This window comes from Saccostrea echinata, unplaced genomic scaffold (assembly GCF_033153115.1).
Source record: "Saccostrea echinata isolate AGI-Se365-2 ecotype Australia unplaced genomic scaffold, CSIRO_AGI_Sech_v1 ptg000016l, whole genome shotgun sequence".
In the NCBI taxonomy this organism is placed as follows: Eukaryota; Metazoa; Mollusca; class Bivalvia; order Ostreida; family Ostreidae; genus Saccostrea; species Saccostrea echinata.
In genome coordinates, this window is record NW_026889765.1 from 5271804 (window position 1) to 5294596 (window position 22793).

Genomic DNA, 22793 nt, shown 5'->3' on the forward strand with positions numbered 1-22793 from the left:
AAAAAATTAAAGAGAATTTTGGAAAATATTAACAAAACAAAACTTAACGTATCCAATCTTCATTTCGATATTTAATTCATCACCAGTGTTTAACGTTAACATCAAATTTTTAGCTCATCTCAACGAAGTTGAGGGCGCCCTTATGAATAGGGCGTCGGTGTCGGCATCGACATCCCAGGTTAAAATTTTTCTATGCGGATTTCCAAGTACGTTTATGCTCTATATTAATCAGAGTCGCCTGCATCCAATATATTTTATTGTCACCAGTCAGGCTTCAGATGCTGCATTTTCAGCCAAGCAATGTCCAGGTATATATGTACTTTTTTTAGAGCAGATTAAAGTGTAGGGCAAAGTAACTATAAGCCCTTGTAGACCAAACTTGGATGATGCATCTAGGGATTCACATTACCAGACTCTCTACAGATGCTATATCTGCCCTACATTTTCTGGATGAGTGATCAGGTAGAAGATTTTTGAAGATCAGGTTGAAGATTTTGTAATATAAGCCATAAACCTGCTCAGATGATAAATCTAGGGTTGCACACTACCAGACTTGGTTCAGAACTTCAGATGCTGATTGGGATGATTTAACGGGGAAAAGTAAGTTTTGGAGTAAGATCATACCGTTAACTCTAGTTGTATAATTATGCATTATTATAATTACTCACTCCAACTTGCTATATAGAAAGGCGCCCTTAAACATGTACTGGTAGTATATCTCTTTGTGGGTGATAGAAGGAGCATATATTGTTTAAGTCTGGATGTTGAAGTGAATATTTTTTGTGGTATTTAGGATCCAACACATATCTTTGGCGTTTAAACGTATCTTGAACTGCTGATATACATGTAGTCTAGCAAAACTCTCTAAATGAGAATTGAATAGAGCTGTTGAAGCAATAAGAGTTTCAATGGAAGCAGGAAGGAATAAGTCCTGGCTGGGAAAGTTTATTAAGTTGTGATGAGAACATAATGCAGATCTGTATATAGGCTAATATTTCTAACTCTCATAAATAAAGGAAGACACTCAAATTAAATATTTTAGGCTTTTTTCATCATTTGGGGATATTATTACATAACATGATAAAAATATTTTGACTGTGATTAATATTATTAACATCATCCTTCATAATCTGCTTTTAGAAATGTCTACTCCAAAAATAAAGGGAAGGGGGTATACTTACATTTTTATTAAGTGACCAGGAAATGCGCCATTTAAATTATTTTCATATTCTTTGGTAGATAATAAGTTTATTTACAACATATAAAAATGTCATAATATTTCTTGAGGGGCTGAAAACAGCCTTATCAAAACCTCTCCTTTGCGTGTTTTGAGAAAAAAATCCCTCTGATTGTACACACAAGTACTCTTAAGCTGACATTAAAAGGATGCTGAAGTTCCTCATTGACAACATTTATGTAGTCTTCGGAGTCCAGGTCTTCCAAAACACTGTGGAATTCCTTTATTAGCCGACGTGTTTTTATATTCCTAAGCAGACTTTATTCAATACTTCTACCTGAGAAGAAAAAATAAACCTTGCTTGACGTGGCCATCAACTCTACTTTCAGATATATCGACGACGTTTTATCAATTAACAATGGTTCCTTTCATTCATATGTCGACTCGATATATCCCAGTTAACTTGAAATAAAAAAGGTAATGAATTGTTTTTATACCCGATATAAGATTTTTTTTCTCTCTAAAATTGTAAAGATTTGTCGACCGTTTCCTAATATTGATCTTTACTGGAATGGGATTACAAAAAAGGAAGTAAAATTTATTTTAAAAAGGTCATTTATAATATTTTTCCAGACAGCCCTTGTTTAAGAAACCCTCTTGGGAAGATACATGTATATGCAATGAGTGTATGATACTCGATGTCGCAGAGTTCGTTCCTTGATCGGGATCGGGATTCGCTAGTGAAACTGTTTACGTTGACGCTTAAGCTTGCAAGTCGTGTTTCTGCATCACCGATTTACTGATTAAAACACTTTCGTGACTTTGAATTTGATAATAACATGTAATATTATAACTGACAATTACTGTTCTTGAGTACAATGAAAATCTGGGGCAGAATCTCACTGTAAAGGAGAGCCGACTCTGCATTTCTTGACATTGTAACAAAATATATTTCTCAATGAAGGTATATTAAAACCTATTGTTGGGTCGTATTTTGGCTGACGTTTCTCATACGAATTGTTAGCCCTTTGTTTTTACACAAAATTTATCTACGGAATTTTCCATCTACCTGATCAATATATAGGGCTCACGGCGGGTGTGACCGGTCAACAGGGGATGCTTACTCCTACTAGGCATCTGATCCCATCTCTGGAATTTCCGGGGGACCCTGTTTTATGCCCTGTTCACAGATTTGTATTGTTTGTAGATTTTTTAAATCCATCACTGTTCGTTATCTTCACCTTTTTCATATTGGTTTGTGGGGTATTAAAAAATGACGATGATACTGTAGTTTGAATTTTTTACTTTTTTTTTTTTTTTTTTTTTTTTTTTTTTTTTTTTTTTTTGAAAGGACAAAAATTTGTGGGTTTCTTCACACCATGAAAACAACAAAATATGAAAATTCTAGATTCCACGGTATATGTATATGCTCATTCCGAAAATCCGAGGCGCTTAATTAAGCAGAAGAACACCTTTTTTAACTCTAGGAATGAAATATTAAAAGTTATATGACAAAATAAATGATGTAACATGTTAAAATACTTTTGGCGTGTGTATTAGATATAAAAGTTGTGCAAAAATGTTTCATGTTTTAATAGAATATGTATCTTAAGAGGAGGTGTCCATATGACAGAAAATTACAGTTCATTCTTAGAGGACAACTTCTGGAACAAATCTCTGAGACAGTGCTCAATTGCACCGTCTCTACTATGTGTAACGGACGTAGCTGACTGTCCTGTGCATGAATCCACACATACACCGATATACTTCCACTGAAATCCCATCATTTGTCCTTTAAAGCTCCAATTTACAGTGCAACCCCTGCCTCGTTCTACCTGAAATAGGAGACAGGTATATGTAACGTGAAGCCGAGTCAATGTCTACATTTTCATGTAATATCAGAACAAAATATGAATACTTTTATTATGGAAATACAGAAATACTTTATGTAGTATAGGCTATTTGCATATGCAACAAGTTTTTTTTCTTCTAATTGGATTTGAAGAATAAATAGCATTTTATGTAAGAGAATCCCGTTTTTCATGAACTGTCATTTCAAGCAAAAAGTATTTATCTGATACTGTTTTATGACTATGATGTTGGTTTTGCTAAATCTTTTGACATTGTTATAATATCTTTCGCGAGGTTTTGTTTCTTCAAGCACGTATTCGAAAGCATTGTGAATTAATTCAGAACATGATTCGTTCATACATGTATATCAACATGTTCTAAACTCAGACGGATTGTTATTTAGTATTATTTTCTAAATCAAGATAATTAGAATAGTAGCTTTTTGGTTTTTAGAATTTTTAATCATTTTCAATGCGCATGGTACTGGCTATTTTCGTTAATTCTGCCTTAAGGTTTGCTGTACCTAATTGCTATGAATATAAAAGAGAGTCCTTCAAGAGACATAAATTTATATTCCTTTTTTATACTGTACAGTGGTTGGTTTATATAAATTCTCGGGGGGGGGGGGGGGGGGGGTTCTCTCGGAGTTACATGAAAAGTGAAGGCTACATTTCTAACATCTCAAGCTAATATGTCATAATGAGAAAGTCAATTAAATTGCATTCAACAAATCTTTAATCAGAATATGAGTAAATTACTTATAAATATGCATGTACATGGAATAATGTCATTGTTGTCAACATCATGAAATATTATGCTTCCTATTTAACAAGATGTGCAGACAACATAGCTTGTCATTTTTACATACTTTTCCAGAGTTCTCTGTCCCAGAAGCTTTAGCAAGTCCTAATACTGTGTTCACTATGGTTCCTACATCCACTCCAGCTGTAAATAGAACAATATTTATCACCCAGGTAATATGCTTTTACAGAAAATAATCCTTTTCGATCTAGCTATGGCGTGATTGATATGGAATAAGGCTTGTCGAAAAGTATCAGGCCATACCTTCAGAAACTCTCAAAGCTGAAATACTTGACTTGCAATGCATTTATAGAAAAAAAATCTTCTATAATTTCAAAAGAGGGAACTTGTGGTTTAATCGCCTCATACACAATTACAAGGTATACTTTTAAGGTTTAAAAAATGGCAGTTAAAGAGATCATTTTGCATTTTAGAAAAAATATCGTTAAATCTTAATCTGAGACTAGGTTTTAGTTTAAGCAAATGATAAGAGAAAGCGTACGTCTTTTAGACAGTTAAGTTCTTCGAGTCAGGCTTTTTTTTTTTAAAGAAAAGACACCAAAAAGTCTGCCATATCTCTTTATATATGGATGTTTCACTGACTAAAAGCGATAAGAGTCAACTAACAACATAACTGTATGACAAACGAGATAACTATATTTTCCATCGTCAACTTTCTTTATTAATGTATTAATATTCCACTATCACCAGCATATAGCTTATGTCTCCAAATTTATTCGATACTCACGAGCATGCTCTGAGTACGATCATTTTTTTAAAACCCGAGGCAGGCTACTGGCAAATAAGTTGATGTTAAGGAATTTCAACAAACTCGTTAAAAGTAAGTATTTTGTAAATTCAACCTATCATTGGGGCATATTTTGACTGACATATTTCATACCAATGTCGTAGCCTTTGTTTTTTATACTAAATTTGGCTATGAATTATTTTGTCTACCTGATCAATACACAAGGCTCACGGGGCGGATAACCGGTCAACTGGAGATGCTTGATCCCACCTCTGGAATTGTTTTATGACACCCCCCCCCCCCCCTCCGTTCTAAGATTTATATTTAATGTAGGTTTTTTGAGATCCATTACTGTTCGTTATTTTTACCTATTTCATCTGTTAAGTGTATAAATTTATCTAAAGAAAAACAGTTGTGGAATTTATTCAGTTCGTTTTATTTGAAAATAGAATCACAATGACACGTTAAAAAGCAGAATTTACACAATTCTTGTTTTTAAAGACAAAACAATAATGAAAAAAAATCCATATTGTTGATATCATTGAATTTTAAGTGAGTAATTGTCATCAATAAATTTTCAAATAAGCAGCCCTATCATATGTCATCAACCAACAACATAAAGAGTCTGTGAAGAGATTTTACATATTACAATTATAGTAAAAATATTCTGAAGATTTAAAGAAGCTATAACTTCATAAAATATGTACATACAAATGTATCAATTGGACGTAATCTTCAGAGGAAACCCGAAAATATGACCCCACGAACATATGTGATTTTACAGTATAGGACCATGTATTTTCATGCTGATGAAATCTTTCATAGAATTTCTTCATTTGAAAAGAATATCATCTCTATATGTTTTTGCCATATAACAATTGAGTTTACCTGTTAACATAACATTAAAATATATATTAACTTCAGATTAGTTCAGTACAAAAACAATATGATTAACTTCTAAAACAGTATTCAAGTTTTGTATTGTTTAGATGTAAAACACAAGAAAATTTCACTTATAATTCGTTCCTAGCCGACAGTCTGTCGAACAAATCTCGGAGGCAATGTTCAATTGCCCCATCCCTGCTGTGAGTTGTGGACTTAGCTGACAACCCCGTGCAGGAATCGGAACATTTTCCAGCATATTTCCATTTCAATCCACTGATTTTTCCATTAAATTTCCAGTGGATAGTGCAACCTCTACCTCGATCTACCTGAAAGAAACAATTAACAAACAAAGTTCTTATCATCACTTTAGATCATTTCAAATGCAGCAGAACTTTCATTACTACTATTTGCCCTTGAAGCAATAATTACGTAATCAGAAAACACTTCCCAAAGACCATATTTGTAAGCAGTATAAATGTGACTGTTACAATAGGTATTGTAGCAAGAATCAATGATGAAAAATACACATTTATATTTTATCTACATATGGCCCTTGAAAGTGTTATAGAAAAGTTATCAAGCTCATTAAATGAATATAATTCTTTTAAAAAAAAAAAAAGGCTTGCGAACGTTAACTTTATTTTTATCTCTTTTTGGGGAAGAGGGGGGGGGGGGTGTTCCTGTGTGTGATTTTCCTGAAGATTAATTGGTGCATTTTGCTTCTACTAAAGTATTAAGATTTTGTTTTGGGGGATCTATTGTTGAGGATTTTGTGAGTGAGATGAAGTTGAACTTGTATACAGACAAAACAGGATAATTATTAAAACAAGAGGCCCAAGGGCCTTAACGGTCACCTGAGTATAATACAACAATTTATAGGATCCATAGAGTATAAAATGAACTGAAAGGTGAAGCTTTGTTGCCCAAAAGCAAGAAAAATAGGGTGATCTGGATCAACAAAATAATTAGTCTAGTGTTCATTACTTACAGTTACTGTACATAAATTAGGTTCTAATCTGTTCCCCATTTATCACTCTCACCAAACAGTATATAAACAAACTTATAATCAATGCTTCTGTACTCTTTAAATTCCTTGTTGAAATCTCTTACATTGGCCTCTCTTGGTCTTTGATGAACATTTAATAAGAGAAGTTATTTTTGTCTCATTTTTATTTTTCTGTTACTTACAAGTCTACCTGATCATTATAACCATGAAAGTACTTTTTGTATTATACAATACAAATTCTTGCATAATTCTCTTATTCTATTAACCTTTCAAGTACATTATTTACAGTGATTAATTATCACAAGTAAATGGCAAAGGGGAATAACTCCTCTCAGTAGAATACAAATTAATAGAGCCCTGGCATGAACCAGAACACTTGACCAAATGATTCTGATGTTCAAAAATCTGGTAAAAATACCCTTCCTTATTAAAACTTTTACTCTTTTTGCCTCTGATATGCCCAGGTGCAGAGAAGATTTTTAAAGCATTAATGTATTTTCACTATATAATAAATAGAGCCCCACCCTAATATCAGAACCTCTGATCCAGGGGTCATGAAATTCACAATCTTGGAAGAGGCATCCTTGCTTATCATAACATGTATTTGTTTAAATAATACTCAGGAGAAGAGAAGAAGATTTTCAAAGAAAGAATGCACTTTCACTATATGATCTATTTAGCCTGATCTATACATAGCCCCGCCCTAGCACCAGAACCCCTGACCCTGGGGCTATGAATTTCACAATTTCGGTAGAGTCACCCTTGCTTATCATAACTATGTATTTAATTTGTTTAAATAATACCCAGGAGTAGAGAAGAAGATTTTCAAAGAAATAATGCACTTTCATTATATGATCTATATAGCCCCGCCCTAGCACCAGAACCCCTGACCCTGGGGCCATGAATTTCAAAATTTTGGTAGATGGCTCAATGCTTATTACAATCATGCTAACAGTTTGACTGCTTGATGTCCAGGAGTAAAGAAGAAGATTTTTAAAGATTGCATTAATTTTGATGGTTTTGGCCCCACCCCTCAGGCCCCAGGGGGGCAGGGGCCACGAATTTCACAATTTTTGTTCCCCTTTACCCATAGATGCTATATGCCAAAATTGGTTGAAATTGGTCTGCTGGTTCCAGAGAATAAGCTGAAAATGTTCAAAAGTTTACGACCGACGAACGACGGACGACGCACGACGACGGACGAAAAGAGATAGCAATAGGTCACCTGAGTGACTCAGGTGACCTAAAAATTTATAATTTATTAAACAAAAGTGACGTGACCATTACCCATTACCCATTAAAATATAAACAGATCATTCACTGGTAACAGGCATAAAAATACATAAGACTCAGTAAACTTAATTATTTATGGATGTACGTATTTGTTCTCACCTCTCCAGAGCCGGATGTTCCAAGTGCTTCAGCAAAACCGAGTGCATTATTCAAGATGGATCCGAAGTCCATACCACCTTTATTTTTAAAAAAAAATCGTTTTTTTAAATCATTAATTTATCTGTCTTTAAGTGACCTTATATGTGTTTTTTTTTTTTTTTATTTTTTTTTTTTTTTTTAATTTTCATTTTTGTGTTGTTGTTGTTGTTGGAGACCTAGAGAAAGCTTAATTGGAGGAACCAAATGAGTGTCGAGTTAAGTGTATAATTGTACTGCGATGAGATATTCATTTGCTTGTAACTTCGCTAAAAGATAACAAACAATTGTTGGCCATAATTAAGACAAACTGCATGTATCACAAAACTAAGGTTTTAATTCTTAATTTCATAAAGTCTTATTAAATGGTTTAAAAACTACCATTTATGAAAAACACGTAATTTTCTACGCACAAACACGACATATTAGGTCACTAAAAGACAGGTTATTTTTTCCCCCGTCTAAAACCGTAAAAATTGAAAACAACGAACAGTACTAGTAATCAATCACATAAATCGTAAAAACAATACGAATCAAGAAGGGGACACTGGACACACCAGAGTTTTAGATCACGTGCTTAGAGGAGTAAGCATTCTCTGTCGACCGCTCACACCCACCTTGAGCCATCTGTATTGATAAGGTAAACGGAGTTTCCGTGCTAAAAAATGAATATAAAAAGAATGGCCCAACAGTTTGTATGAAACATGACGAATAGAAGACCCAGTGTTAGGCTGTATTTGCAAACAAGGTCATTCAAGCGGCCATAGATTTGTTAAATGTTGCCTTTGAACGAGGTTTTTAAAAGCCTTGAAACACGAACGTTGTCAGCAATCGACTTACAAAATTGTACACAAAACACGCTTTTCCACACTGAATCAGTTGGGAAACATAGACACTACGCCGGTGGAAATGAAATGTTGCTACGTAAGTATGGTACGTTGACAAAGAGAAGCTGAAGTCATCCCGTTTGTCGTATAGTGTAATTGTTAGTTTTCCATTAACGTTAATCATCCATATAGGAAACAAAATAATATTGCAGACTCTGTGGTGTCTTTTGTTTCGAGTTTACTGATATATACTGAGTTTACATATGAATGAAAATAATATTTTTAACAAGTTTGGCTTTCCAGAAAGCCTGAAATGTCATCTCTTTGGCTTCATTAATGTCACAGAATAAACAGTGGAATGTAACATTTTTTCCTCAGCTATTACAGACAGAAGAACTTTTTTTCAAAAGGGGGGGGGGGCACAGAATAAACAGTGGAATGTAACATTTTTTTCCTCAGCGATTACAAGCAGAAGAACTTTTTTTCAAAAAAGGGGAGGGGGGTATAGTCAGAAAAAAAATTACAACTTACCTGAATAATCTTTCACTAGGAAAAAAGGGGGTGTTCAAACTCGAAATTCTTATTTCGTGGATGGGAGGGAAGATTTAAACTTTTTGACTCTCTCGAAAACACATTGGGGGGGGGGGGGAGTATGAATATGCTGCAACAAAAAAATGTGGGGAAGATAGAGGCCAACTGCCTTTCAGTAAACATTTGCAACAGTAATTTCAAATATTTTTTGTATATGTGTTTAAAAAATGGATGGGTAAAACCTTAGCGTTCCTTTTGACTTTAAATCACAGCAGCTTACTCGGACAACAGCCAAGAAGTTTAAAGCGCTAACTTGAATTAGTCCGGTGTCATATAGTGAGACTCCCACCCCCATAGTGAGACTTCCCCCCGGAAATATGGCTATATATAGCGGTAAGACTCCCCGGTGGGGGAGAATTACTATATAGTGAGTCTTCCCCCTTAAACGACCATAGTGAAGCTTCCCCCTTCCATGTTCATTAGTATTTTATTTACATCGACGATGTATATATATTTGCATTTTGATAATGATCTTATAAAATAGATACATGTATGAATAAATATAGAAGTGCGTATTAAAAATTTATCGTGCACAGTAAATAATTGAATTGTTCCAAAATAATTCTTATAAAAAGAAACACATTTAACATTTAATAGATCATTACTCGTGGACTCTTGGAATTTGCTTATGTTAACCTTCATGGGGAACGCAATAAATACAATATAGTAAAGAAAGATGTATACTTGAAACAATAACGTACATTTTTCATTCAGTTATCTCGCATCAATATACATGTACATGTCATCCCATAATTATTTTTGGCTAACAATCTGTTAAAAGGCTATTAAGATGTTTTAATTATTAATAAACGGAGAACTTTTATTCATATACTGAAAAATATTGTTTTACAATGAAATAAAATATTCCGGAAACTACATTTCAGGGGAAGTCTCACCATGAAAGGGGGGGGGGGAGACTGGCTAATTAGTGAGACTTCCCCGGAGAAGTCTCACTCTATTGTCAGTCGATCTTCCGGAAGGAAGTCTCACTATATAGCCAGTCTTATCGGGGTATATCTCACTATATAGCCAGTCTTCAGGGGGAAATCTCACTATGGGGAAGTCTCACTATACGACACCGGCCCTCAGTTGATTTCGAAAGATTTTCCACTTTTAAATATATGGTTTCTCCAAAGAAATAACCCTCACATGCATTTAAATATAGGTCAGTAATAAAATTTACACGGTATAAGCTAAAATTAGGCATTTACAAATTATCGGAAAGAGTACCAATTTACCAACCCTGATATTTAGGCTGTTCAAGGAAACAATCATTTTATATAATAATATTTCAAGAATAAGAGAAGTGATTTGATAGCTTTTTTGCCACTAACCAATAATGCAATTTAAAATTACACAAAGAAAATGATTGCAGATGCTTTAATTATAAATTCTCAAAATACACCTCGGGTAAAGAAATTGCGTCTTTTATACAGAGGTAACAATATTGTATTTCTGACATTTATTTTTTATAGAACAAAAAAAAAAAAGAATAGTGCAGACATGCGTAAAAATTCACAATGATTATATAATCTTTCTTCCAATGCCTGTAGTTTTAACATTAACTATTTGTTTTAAAAAAATATTTTAAAAATGGCATCAGGTTATTAAATGACTAACATACACATAAAGGTAAAATTTTCGACATCAATTCACATCAGTCGTATTTAAAACTTTTAACATGTGTTTAATGCGAGTATTTACTTTGATTTTGTTTTTCTGTAAATTCTTAGATTCACGCCTTGGCTGATCTAATCGATGCCAGGTAAAGTGTACTTTGATACACACGCACTGGTCATCATTTACGTAACAGCCTAGATAACTGCATGTTATTTGAAGACCCGCCACTTTGTTTTTTCTGTAAATACTTTGATCCACGCCTTGGCCGTTCTAATCGATGCCATGTTTAGTGCATTCTGATACACACGCGCTGACCATGATTAGATAACTGCATGTATTTTGAAGACCCACCACTACCCAAGCAATATTGTCTCTGTTACTCCCTATGATTTATGTGTAGTTCTTCTTTTTTAAGATGGCCTGTTTGACAGATCGCCCATTCTTTGTCATTGAGCAGTTTTGTATACATATCTATATTTAGAAATCGTGTCATTTGCCAGACCACCAGCTTATCAATGGCAGCTTACACTGGGGCTTCATATCCGGGGTTACAAACTTAATATGTCATCTCTCGAGAGAGATGACAATGACGAGACATCGTCGATATATCTCAATTTTTAATTGAAGGCCACACCAAAAGACTTTTTCTTTCCATGTAGAAGTTTTTGAAATAAAAATGTGTTTCATATGAATGAAAAAAAAACGAGTTGGCTAATAAAGGGGCAGAATTCCTATCCATGGGAATTCCAGCAGGTTTTTGGAAGACCTGTCCCGAGGATCGTGAAGCAGTCTTAGACTTAATGAGAATTTCAGTCATCCAGAAAATGAATATTTATTACAAATAACACTTGGGAATCTAAATTAACAACATAAAAGGGAGACAGTATTAAATAACATTTCAAATTTTATGTGTGTTCTATAATAAAACTTCTAGTGAGACAAATTGCATGTAAAACTTTTGACTTTATTCAAATCTAAAACTGCTTCATGATCCTGAGGCCTGGTCATAGGAACTCTAGCTTCTTTTTCATATCAAATACGATATACTTGTGAATAGAATCAGAGTGATATTTTAAAAGACGTAATTTCATGGATGAACAACCACAAAATAAGAAAGTTTCCGTTTACCATTTTTATTGAAGAAGCAGTTGTCCATGATGTCAAAAATCCAGGTCTTTAATTTATCAGGAGGAATAGAAAATAATGTGATTTCTTAATTTTTTTTTTTTAAAAAGTTCTTCAAAGTTTTTGAGAATCCGCATTTGCTTTTTATCACTTCATATATTCTTCATATTTTAGCGGCTTTGGCGCTGACAACGATGCGCTAATTCATGAATACCACTAAGAAATCATTTACTACTACAATACACGGCACGGACATGTATAGCGCTAATTCATGATAACGCCAACAACTCCATACCCCTTGATTGTGCTAAATTTTTAATACGCCAATTTATGTACACGTACAGTATATTGTGCAACAGTACGTTTCAAATTTTCGAAATTTTTAGAATCCACATTTGATTTATTCCACTTCCTAAATATATTGCTCCAAAAACAAAGTTTCTCCTTCTCAGCTGTAAATATGTGTCTTTCTTCCTGTTTCTCCTCAAGACCCCCCTCCCTCCAAATATAGTAAAAAGTGTTTGATAATTTAATGAGTATAATGTAGACTTGGTCGAAGATTGTTTATTCATTAAATCATTTATTTCATGTCATTTTAATATGTTATGTTTTCAGCCAATTGAAGAAAGGAAAGTTCCAGATACATATGAAATAAAAGACCACTTTTAAAAGTTGTTTTCACATTAAAGTGGTTGGTCTCACTAGCAAGTCCGTTTAATTACCTTTGATGGGATAGAATTTTTATTCATTATGTCTTCAATCGAGATAAAATGAATTAAGTTTATATATGATTGGGCAACGGACATATGAGACCTCTAGTGTCCTTTGGTTTTCAATGATTGATAATTAACCCCAATTTCCTTAATTTTTCCAAAATCTTTCATAGTTTGTGAGAAGAAACGAATTTATTTTGTTACAAAGTATGCTGTTACGTTATTTTACACGACAGTTTGTGGGTTTTTTTTCTGTCGATTCTCTGTCGAAGTTATATAATGAATTACTAATTGCAGAAGATGAGATGGCAATATAATATCATTAACTGTTATATTTTACGTAAGTGTCTTCAAAGATAATAATAAATAAATGAGGATTTCTCAGGAATATATATGTTTGGATTGAACTAGTGTAGACCTACAAATTTGGTGTGATGTTATTTAGTCTTACTACATGTACTTCTTGTACATGTGTGATCAAATTCTTTGAACATGTAAAATTTCAGTACAAAGACTTTTTTAAAGTAAACATCTAACTTTACCAAATATAAACATCTGCATACATGGTAATTTTAAAGCTGCATAAATTTTCTGTTACTGATATTTAATCTCGTAATAAAAGTATAATATATCTCATATTGATATTTAAAAATCATTTCTATTATATTTTAAAACGATAATTATTCAAATTTCCCTTACATTCATGACTTAGAATCAATAGTTTTCTATGGAGAGATTGCTTTGTTCATTTTTCGATGAATTTAATTTCAAGTCATATGTCTAAACTCCTTTTATAGTAGTAATTTACATGATTTTCATCAGTATTTTAATTCAGTGCAATAGTGAAAGGTGAATGACATTATTACAACTAAACTAAATCCCTAAAAAATGATTATGTTCTTTTCATGATAACAATTCATCTTTTATGATTTTTTTTCTCTCTCTCTTTTGTGTGATTTAAAAAGAAATTTACCGTGTTTTCTTAATTCAAAATAATGCAATAAAAAAACAATGAAAAAATGTTCAAGTAAATTGTAATAAATAATATCAATCCTATAATAAATATAAAAATCAAAGTGATTAATAATTATTTTCAAATTTCAAAACAAATTATTATATCAGAACGAAATGATCTTTGTAACTCGTCGCCTTTAATGTGCATGGCATATTAAGGAATGTTTTAAACATATCGTGTTTAGCAAACGATGTATTTTGTCGATAAACACTTTGGTATTAATAATTATAGATAAGATAAGAAATACAATTGATCAGGATAAAGCGGCTAAATGTTGTTATTCTTTAATGCTATCTAGTTTGATTGTTTAAAGATTCTTTGATATGATAATGAATGTTAAGAATACTGTAGTTGTAATAAGACTAACGCTGTGATAAGAATTTACTTTGGTTATGCCAATTAAACATAATAGAATGACAATGGATTTAACAAAAATTATAATTCGTGCAAACATCATGGAAACAGACGAGGACAATGTTAAAAAAATATTGTAGAAAGGTAACTATACAGGTGACAAAAACAATGGTGATGACAAAAAATTATGAGAATTGAAATTAAAGTGCTTATTACTATGAGGAAAAATAATTTTCATAACTTAAAGGAATATCTCACTTCAAAACAAATTAAAGACATTCCAAATAGTATTTCATTTTTAAGGTCTTCCGCTCCAGGCGGAAGACCTTCTACTGATTCTGATGGTTAAGATTATTAAGGTCTTCCGTTCCAACGGAAGACCTTCTACTGATTCTGATGGTTAAGATTATTATTCTTTTTTTTTTTCTTCTTTTTCCTAGACGCCAACTTTGAGACCTCATATCTCGCTCATTTCTCAACGGATTTTGCCCAAATTTGCAGAGTTTATAGACGTTACAAAACTCTATCAGAATGCTGTCAAACAGTTCAAAAAGTCACTTCCGCTTTTGAGTTATTGCCCTTTAAATGAAAATTTATTAGGCTTCATTTCCAGACAAAGGCTCCGAGACTACAAAAGCTGGAGCAGAAATTCTACCGAATTTCGATAATAGAAGGATTGAAGTTGTGCACATCGGTTTTTGTTTTTCGATTTCTGTATTCAAAATGGCGCTAATTAGGGGTCAAAATTGAGAACGCCTAAAAGAGCGAAAATTTAGACATATTTTCCTTTGTATCTTTAAAACTAAACATATTTTGATAAGACATGTAGAATAAAAGTTGTGCACGATTTCAAAGCCTTTCATTTGACACCACTAAAAAGGGGCTGGCCCCTCAAATTAGGGATCTGGAGCCCTTTAAAGTTTTTGCTTTATAACTCAAAAACGGTAAATATTTCGAAATGGCTGTCGTTAAAGAAGTTGTTCTTTAACATCTTATTGATTTCATGAAAACGTTATTTTGTTCGAGTCTTGTGTCTTAAATGCGCCAGAAGCTTGACCCATATACAGGTAACTGTTTTCATTCAGCAAGTAAACGAGAGCTCTTCATGCGTGTAACTAAAATAAACGTACTATAAATAATAAATCTGGCTACATTAGATGCTAATATTCTTTAGAATAAGGTTCTTGAAGTGTTTTGTGCTTTATTTCCAAGTTATTTTTTGACAACTTTTCGTTTTATTTCATTTTTTTCGAATAAACCAGTCTACTAAAAAAAGGGGGAAAAAGATAACCTTTTCTTCTTATCATATAAAAACAAACAATATACTGAGAAAATAAAACATAAGTTTGAAGCATAGACTATTTACAGCCATTAAGTGTGCGCCTTTTACATTCACCTTGTGTGTTTACAATTATGTAACACATCCCTCGATAGCGTGTGGCAAAGGAGGTCACCGGGGATCAATCGGCGTGTGTGATCCAGCGACCTAGTCATACACAAAACAAATCATAGAATGGCCATTCCAAATTCATTTTGTAAACTAAGTCATGAGTGGATAAATATGTTGAATTTTTCAGATTATTTCATAATATCTTTGATTAAATCGCTAGTGTATTTTATTTAATATTTTATTCGCTGAATTACAGGAAAGTTGCATAGTTATTTTTATAAACAATTTATTTCTCGATATCGAGTTAATTGTCTGTTTTATTCATAATAAAATTCAAAATATGTAACCTTAATTAATTCCTACTAGTAATGGAACTTTTGAAACTTAAATGTACATGTATGTAATCTAATATACGTTCTTTTGTCGACGCCCTTAAAATGTACAACTGTATATATACAAAGCGCCCCAAATATATGCATATCGAGCGTATGGAAATACAAAATCCCACATTCACACGCGCCTCCAAAATATGTAGAATGAGACATACATGCGTAACTGTATTTGAATATTACAAATTTATTAGACACCTAACCTTGAACAAATTATTTTTTTTCTACTAAACTTGTTATTGTATGCGAACAAAATGATAAACATGTAATTATTTATAGGTTCCCATTATTTTTTCTGAAAATCAGAACACATTTATCAGCTCTCTTAAGGTTTTACGGATACATACAATGTACACGCATGCAAGTATAGAACATGCACGTTTTATAAGTGCATATGCAAGAGCGCCCCAAATATAAGCATATCAAGCGTTTGAAATTCAGAAAAATCCTAAATCCCAAGTCTTTTTTTCCCATTATCTTTGCAATAAAATATCGGTTAAACTGAAATGATTTTATTGATTTACAGCATATATTAAAGTCAATTATAGGTCAGCTGAGTTGATCATGAGTTGTTTTCATAACGGGTAGTCCTCCTGGCCAGTCATCGTCACGGTTTTTAACATCGTAATTACACAGGTAAATACTAAGATGTCAATCCATATATTTTCCATAAGAAATGAATTACCGGGAGATGTCTCGTTTTCTCTGATCATATATTAATTGACAGCGTTTATGAACAGCTGTTAAAACACAGGCCTTTGTAAACCGGTAAATCACAAAAAAGAAAAATCCGAGACAAAAAACAGAAAATATAAATGTCTCTGGAAATAACATTGCCTTTAGATAACTAAATTAAATTAATGTCCGCCGAGTTTTGAATTAATCTGAACATTCATTGATGTGTATATTTTTATGAAGCCTTCGTCCAAACGAACAATATAATAAATCTTGAATGAATTAACTAACCCAACAGTACACACACATTCGCCTACACCTGAAATCTAATCTTTTTTACGGCCCGAAATTCTGATAGTCGCTGTATTTCTAATCTGATTGACTATACATGTACAGTACAGGCAACGCGGATCCCGTATTTCCCGCGCCCCGTCGCGGTATAAACACAACGCGGGATTTGGCCAGGTGAGACACGTAAACCGCGTTCCCTCCGCGGGAAATTCATCACCTACATGTACCTGTCCCCGCCGCGGTTAAATCATCGATCAACTAGTATCGTAAACAAACGGGAGTTATCTCCACGAACAGGAATTTTGCGAAATTCCCTCTTTAAAAAAAACAAATTAAAATCCCGCAGTGTATGTATATTTATGAAAGTATTTTCTTTTATTTCGCAAAAGGTGAAAATAATGAATGAACAAAAAAAAAAAAAAAAATTGTGAAGCAGAATATATTTAATCGTTTTTTTTTTAATTTTATTTATTATTATTAATTTTGTTAAGTTATATATCAATACTAAAGCGACATCTTTTTTTAAATAGTATCAAGAAAACTATTTATAAGCTGAGTCATTTGAGAGTTTAACGTGACAAATTTTAATGTCGGAAATATAAGTTATAATAACTTCTCTTTTCAAATTATATGCGAACTGCAATGTTACATACACGTGCTAAACAATAGTCAGTGCGGCTTCCGATTAACAGTTTTCAGCATTCCTATGAGGAAAAAAATATATCTATATACTGTTCATGTTTTGTTTTGTTTTGTTTTTGTTTTTGTTTTGTTTTTTACCAAATTTAGAACAATATAATTCATTTAAATAATTTCACTTTACTGTATTAATGTGCAAGCATTTCCCTGAAATTGTCGAATGACCGGAAAGCTGTAATATTCGATGGTGAGCGTTTGCAGTGAGCGGGCGCGTGAACGTTATAAAAGATATCAATAAAATATACAATTTTTTTCCCCTCGATATTTACTTCTTTTGTAAACAGTGGTTTGTTTTTAATTTAAACATTTCTCCAATTACAGAAGATGGAATGTGCATGGTGATGGACTTCACAAAACAATTAAAACGGGGGGGGGGGGGGGGTATATCACTAAAACTTATTATTCTCAATTATACTCAAGAAAAAAATCAATGCCAAGTTTACTTGAATATATTCTGTTTCTTTGTGTATTAAGTATTAGTCGCGATCATTTCCTGTGTATAGGGATTAGCAGAGCAAGAGCAGGAAACGGCATGCCCTAGGGGTTTCACACCTGTCCTAGAGTACCTGTGGTAAATTTCTCTGCATGTGCAAGGCGTTGTCTAGCCATACAACACACCAGTCCCTTCAACGTTTCATTATTTCATTATTTCTACATTTTCAAATATAACAACCATGAAAGTTACGCTAGTCAATATATACTTCTTCTTTTTTTACCCTGAGTGTATATTAAAAGGAAAAAGATCAATCATACTTTTAAAACAAATCAATAGAGTTTAAATGAAATAAAATAGATCAAATCAAATTATGTTTTATTACTTTTTTAAATGCCGACGGGCTTGGTATTTATGTTTCTGTTTAATATATATGTACATGTACATGTGGATGTATTATGCAAGTAGAATGTAAAATAAAAAAAAAAAAAAACGTACAGAATGTTACGGCACGTGCAACGTTTTCCCTTCGGTCAGTTTATTGATTTATCGAGTCCATCGATTAAAACAAAATATTCCTGATAGAATTTCAATGAAATGAATTGCTTCTGGATTATTTTTTTTTCAGTTTCAATATGTCGTTTCTGTGAACAGATAATATACCGTAGCCGATTTATCAGTTTATTGTCCAGTTGTGGACTTTGACTAATTCTACGATCAAGTTTCTGAAAAACACCGAAATAGTGACAGCCACAGACACTATTTAAGGTCTTCCGTTTAAATAGCACGATTAAAGACAAAAATATCTACCGAAACAAGATCATCGTCGCAAGCCACGGGTTTTGTGTCCATTCTATTTCAACAAACCCGTGGCTGCCTCCTACCAAATTCTATCGTTCTCGCGACTGAATCATTGAATATTTATTAAGTGACGCCAGATTTACCCTGACCAATGAAATCACTCTGTAGCAATTTTTGGTACGCTTAAATGGCGGCGCCCATAATGAAATCATGTTTGCTATGCGTGGCAGATTTATTGAAAAAAATACAATAGATCCTGAAGAACAGATGTGAGTAACGTATATTCTAAAATACTTACAAGGTTTTACATTAAAATACAGGGTTTCAAATGTAGACGTTGTGTGAGAACGCTGAATAGCGTTACTCGTTAAGAAAGGAAATTCGAACCGAAGTTGATGTACAGCTCGTGGTTATGGTTACATCCAAATACAAGATAGACATCATTTTCATTGGTTCTGACTTGAAGCGTCAGATGTTATTCAATTGGTTGAATGTATGTTATTAATATTCATGAGAACGAGAGAAATTTGATGGAGGCAGCCACGGGTTTGTGGAAATAGAATGGACACAAAACCCGTGGCTTGCGACGATGAAACAAGATATAATAACATATTTTGGTGACATGTGGTAGGTACATGTATATGATATTTTAGGCCCGATATCCAAGAGGGGTCCAGTGTTAACAACTGGAAGTGACTTACCTTCTCTATTTCATAATACCGCGGGTATGATTTTTTAATAAAACGTTAATTCTACGTTATTTTTATGTATTTTTCATATGAAACACATTGTAAATGTGTACTAGAAGATTAATTTATGGAAAAAGACGAATAAAAATATTCTTGGACCCCGGGGTGTATATTGGGGGGGGGGGGGGGGGGCTGTCCACAAGCACCGGTCTCATCCAAAGGATCGATCTCCTCGTTTTACTACTTATCCAAACTGGGCATAAAACATTCTCAATGAATTTTTAAATCATTATGTTGAACCTAACAAATATTCCGACTCGCTGTATGATCTGAAAAAACATGGCTGAACTTATCCGTTCAGAAACTCACAGACTGGGATTGCTTTTAACCAGTGTGTGTTATGGCCTTGATGCAATGTCATTTGGTCGAGTCAAGGTCACTGACAGAGAAACTGTAATTTCGCTACCGTATTTGTACTAGTGAAACATTGCTGGTATCATGCAGAGTGTGACATGGCCTTGACTCAAGTTCAAGGTCACTAAGGATAAGATGTTTTGACTGTATGTATGGACTAAAAGAACATGACGTGTCACTGTGAACTTTCAAGTCGGTAACACACAGATTGGGTTTTATGACGAGAGTGTGTCATGGTTTGACGCAAGGCATTTGGAATGTTCAAGGTCACGTACATTCCTTTACAGTTTTTCCTAGCGAAATATTGTAAGTTGCTTCCCCTTACAAGATTGCTTACATGTATAACTTTAGAATGTGGCATGACCTTGACTCAAGGTCACTTCTTCCTTCCGCAGCTCCGACGGAAGACCTATTCGTTGCTTTGCAACGAGCTCACTCTAGTTCTTATTATTCTTTTTTTTTTTCCTAGACGCCAACTTTGAGACCTCATATCTTGCTCATTTCTCAACGGATTTTGCTCAAATTTGCAGGGTTTAAAGACGTTACAAAATTCTATCAGAAGGCTGTCAAACATTTCAAAAACCCACTTCCGCTTTTGGGTTATCTCCCTTTAAATGAAAATTTAGGAGGCTTCATTTCCAGACAAAGGCTCAGAGACTACTGAAGCTGGAGTAGAAATTCTACCGAATTTAAATAATAGAAGCACTGAAGTTGTGCACATCGGTTTTTGTTTTTCAATTTCTGTATTCAAAATGGCGCTAGAGAGGGGTCAAAAATTAGAACGCCAAAAAGAACGAAAATTTACACATATTTTCCTTTTTATCTTCTAAACTAAAAATATTTTGATAAAACATGTAGAATAAAAGTTGTGCACAATTTTAAGGCCTTTCATTTGAGACCACTAAAAAGGGTCTGGCCCCTTAAATTAGGGATCTGGGGCCCTTTAAAGTTTTTGCTTTATAACTCAAAAACGGTAAATATTTCGAAATAGCTGCCGTAATTAAAGTTGTTATTTAACATCTTATTGATCTCAAGAAAATGTTATTTTGTTTGAGTCTTGTGTTCTAAATGAGCTAAAAGCATAACACATATACAGGTAAGTGTTTTCATTCAGCAAGTAAACAAGAGCTCTTCATGCGTGTAATTAAAATAAACTTACTATAAATAATAAACCTTGCTATATTAGATGCTAATATTCTTTAGAATCAGGTTTTTGAAGTATTTTGTGCTTTATTTCCAAATTATTTACTGACAACTTTCCCTTTTATTTCGTTTGTTTTCAAATTTGGATAAACCAGTCTACTAAACAGGGAAAAAAAGATAACCTTTTCTTCTTATCATATAAAAACAAACAATAAAGTTAGAAAATAAAACAAAACTTTAAACATAGACTAGTCACAGCCATTAAGTACACGCCTTTTACATTCACCTCGTGTGTTTACAATTATGTAACCCCTCCCTCGATAGCGCGTGGCAAAGGAGGTCACCGAGGATCAATCGGCGTGGGAACCAGCGACCTAAGGTCATACACAAAACAAACCATAGAATGGCCATTCCAAATACATTTTAACTAAGTGATGAGTGGATAAATATGTTGAATCTTTCAGATTATTTCATATCTTTGATTAAGTCGCTAGTACATTTCGATTTATATTTTATTCGCTCAATTACAAGAAAGTTGCATATTTATTCTTATAAACATTGCATTGTTGAGATAATTGCGCTTTGTGGAAAATTACTTTAAAATCATTTCGAATCTTTCATATGATTCCGTCTTACTGTTTAATTATCACTCGCTCGTTTTAATCAGCTAGTCTTAAGTGCCTTTCACTTACTCACTTCAAATTCAATGCATTTTGAATGCCGAAAAGACCACTTTGTTTGCGTATTAAAGAAACAGTTTATTTATCTCTCTTATGTTATTATTTAACGAGTTGCTATTTCTTTCATGAACATTAAACAGGATGTATATAATTAAAAACGATAATTGTATGTAGAGGTCACATTTTTAATTGTCAGGAAAATTGAAAATAAAATTAAGTACTTTTGAGGTTGTATTATTTTCTTCCTAACTTACAATATTATTGCATACAAAATACTATGTCGGACGCATGTAACTTAACCGCCTCAATATTTCACTTGTATTTGAAAATTCTATCGAGCGTCGAATGAATTTTACCCGTTAAAAAGTGTACCAAAAAAGAACCCTTCCTATGCAGTGTTCTTTGGGAATCAATTGGCTTAGATAGTCTACTCCGACATGTGTTGACAAAACTCACGCAATGAGAAGCCATACATTTCAAACTTGTGACCTCTTGGTCAGTGCATGTGAAGATTACGCATGGCAATTAGTGTCTGGAAAACGAAGTACGTTTTATAAATTATTTGACAGGTTAAGATTTGTTCTCATTCCAAATTAAATACAAACACAAACCTTTTATTTTCTTTGTTATTTTATAACGTCGGTTATATCAGATAGATTGTTTTAAAAACGTGTTGTTTAGGAAGATTAATCTTATGCATTTGTTTTATTTCATCTAATATATACCCATGACACAAATTATTGGTACATGCATGTAAGTACGCGTAAATGCGATTTAATTTGTTTATGCGGAAGAGCGCCCAAAATAATAAATACACTTCGAACTCTGGAATTTCCCTATTTTACTGTTTAAATCATAGGTCCACTCAGCTGACGAGTTGTTTTAATAACGGTAATAAATTATATTCAAGTCCGGGCCAGCGATCGTTACGGTTGGTGACATTGCAATTAAACAGGTCGATACTAAGGTACTAAGATACTAATGGGTGTATATATTTTCACCTAATATGTTTCCATTGAGTGTTTTCATAAGAAGTAAATTGCTGGAG

At 33.2% G+C, this 22793-nt stretch overlaps 1 protein-coding gene across 2 annotated transcripts in view; it reads right to left on the bottom strand.

The window, feature by feature from the left end:
* Nucleotides 1-2716: 2716 nt before the first annotated feature.
* LOC133188844 (uncharacterized) overlaps nucleotides 2717-22793 on the bottom strand; it is a 30886-nt gene continuing 10809 nt past the window's right edge. The window contains exons 2-3 of one of the 2 annotated variants that reach the window (XM_061324326.1): nucleotides 3897-3973; nucleotides 2717-3012 (exon numbers count right to left, since the gene is read on the bottom strand). In XM_061324326.1, the coding sequence (XP_061180310.1) occupies nucleotides 2815-3012; nucleotides 3897-3973 (275 nt within the window). In that variant the 3' untranslated portion in view covers nucleotides 2717-2814. Of the gene's footprint in view, nucleotides 3013-3896; nucleotides 3974-5106; nucleotides 5789-7860; nucleotides 7938-22793 lie in introns of those variants that run through there. The other variant, XM_061324327.1, reaches the window with a different exon arrangement.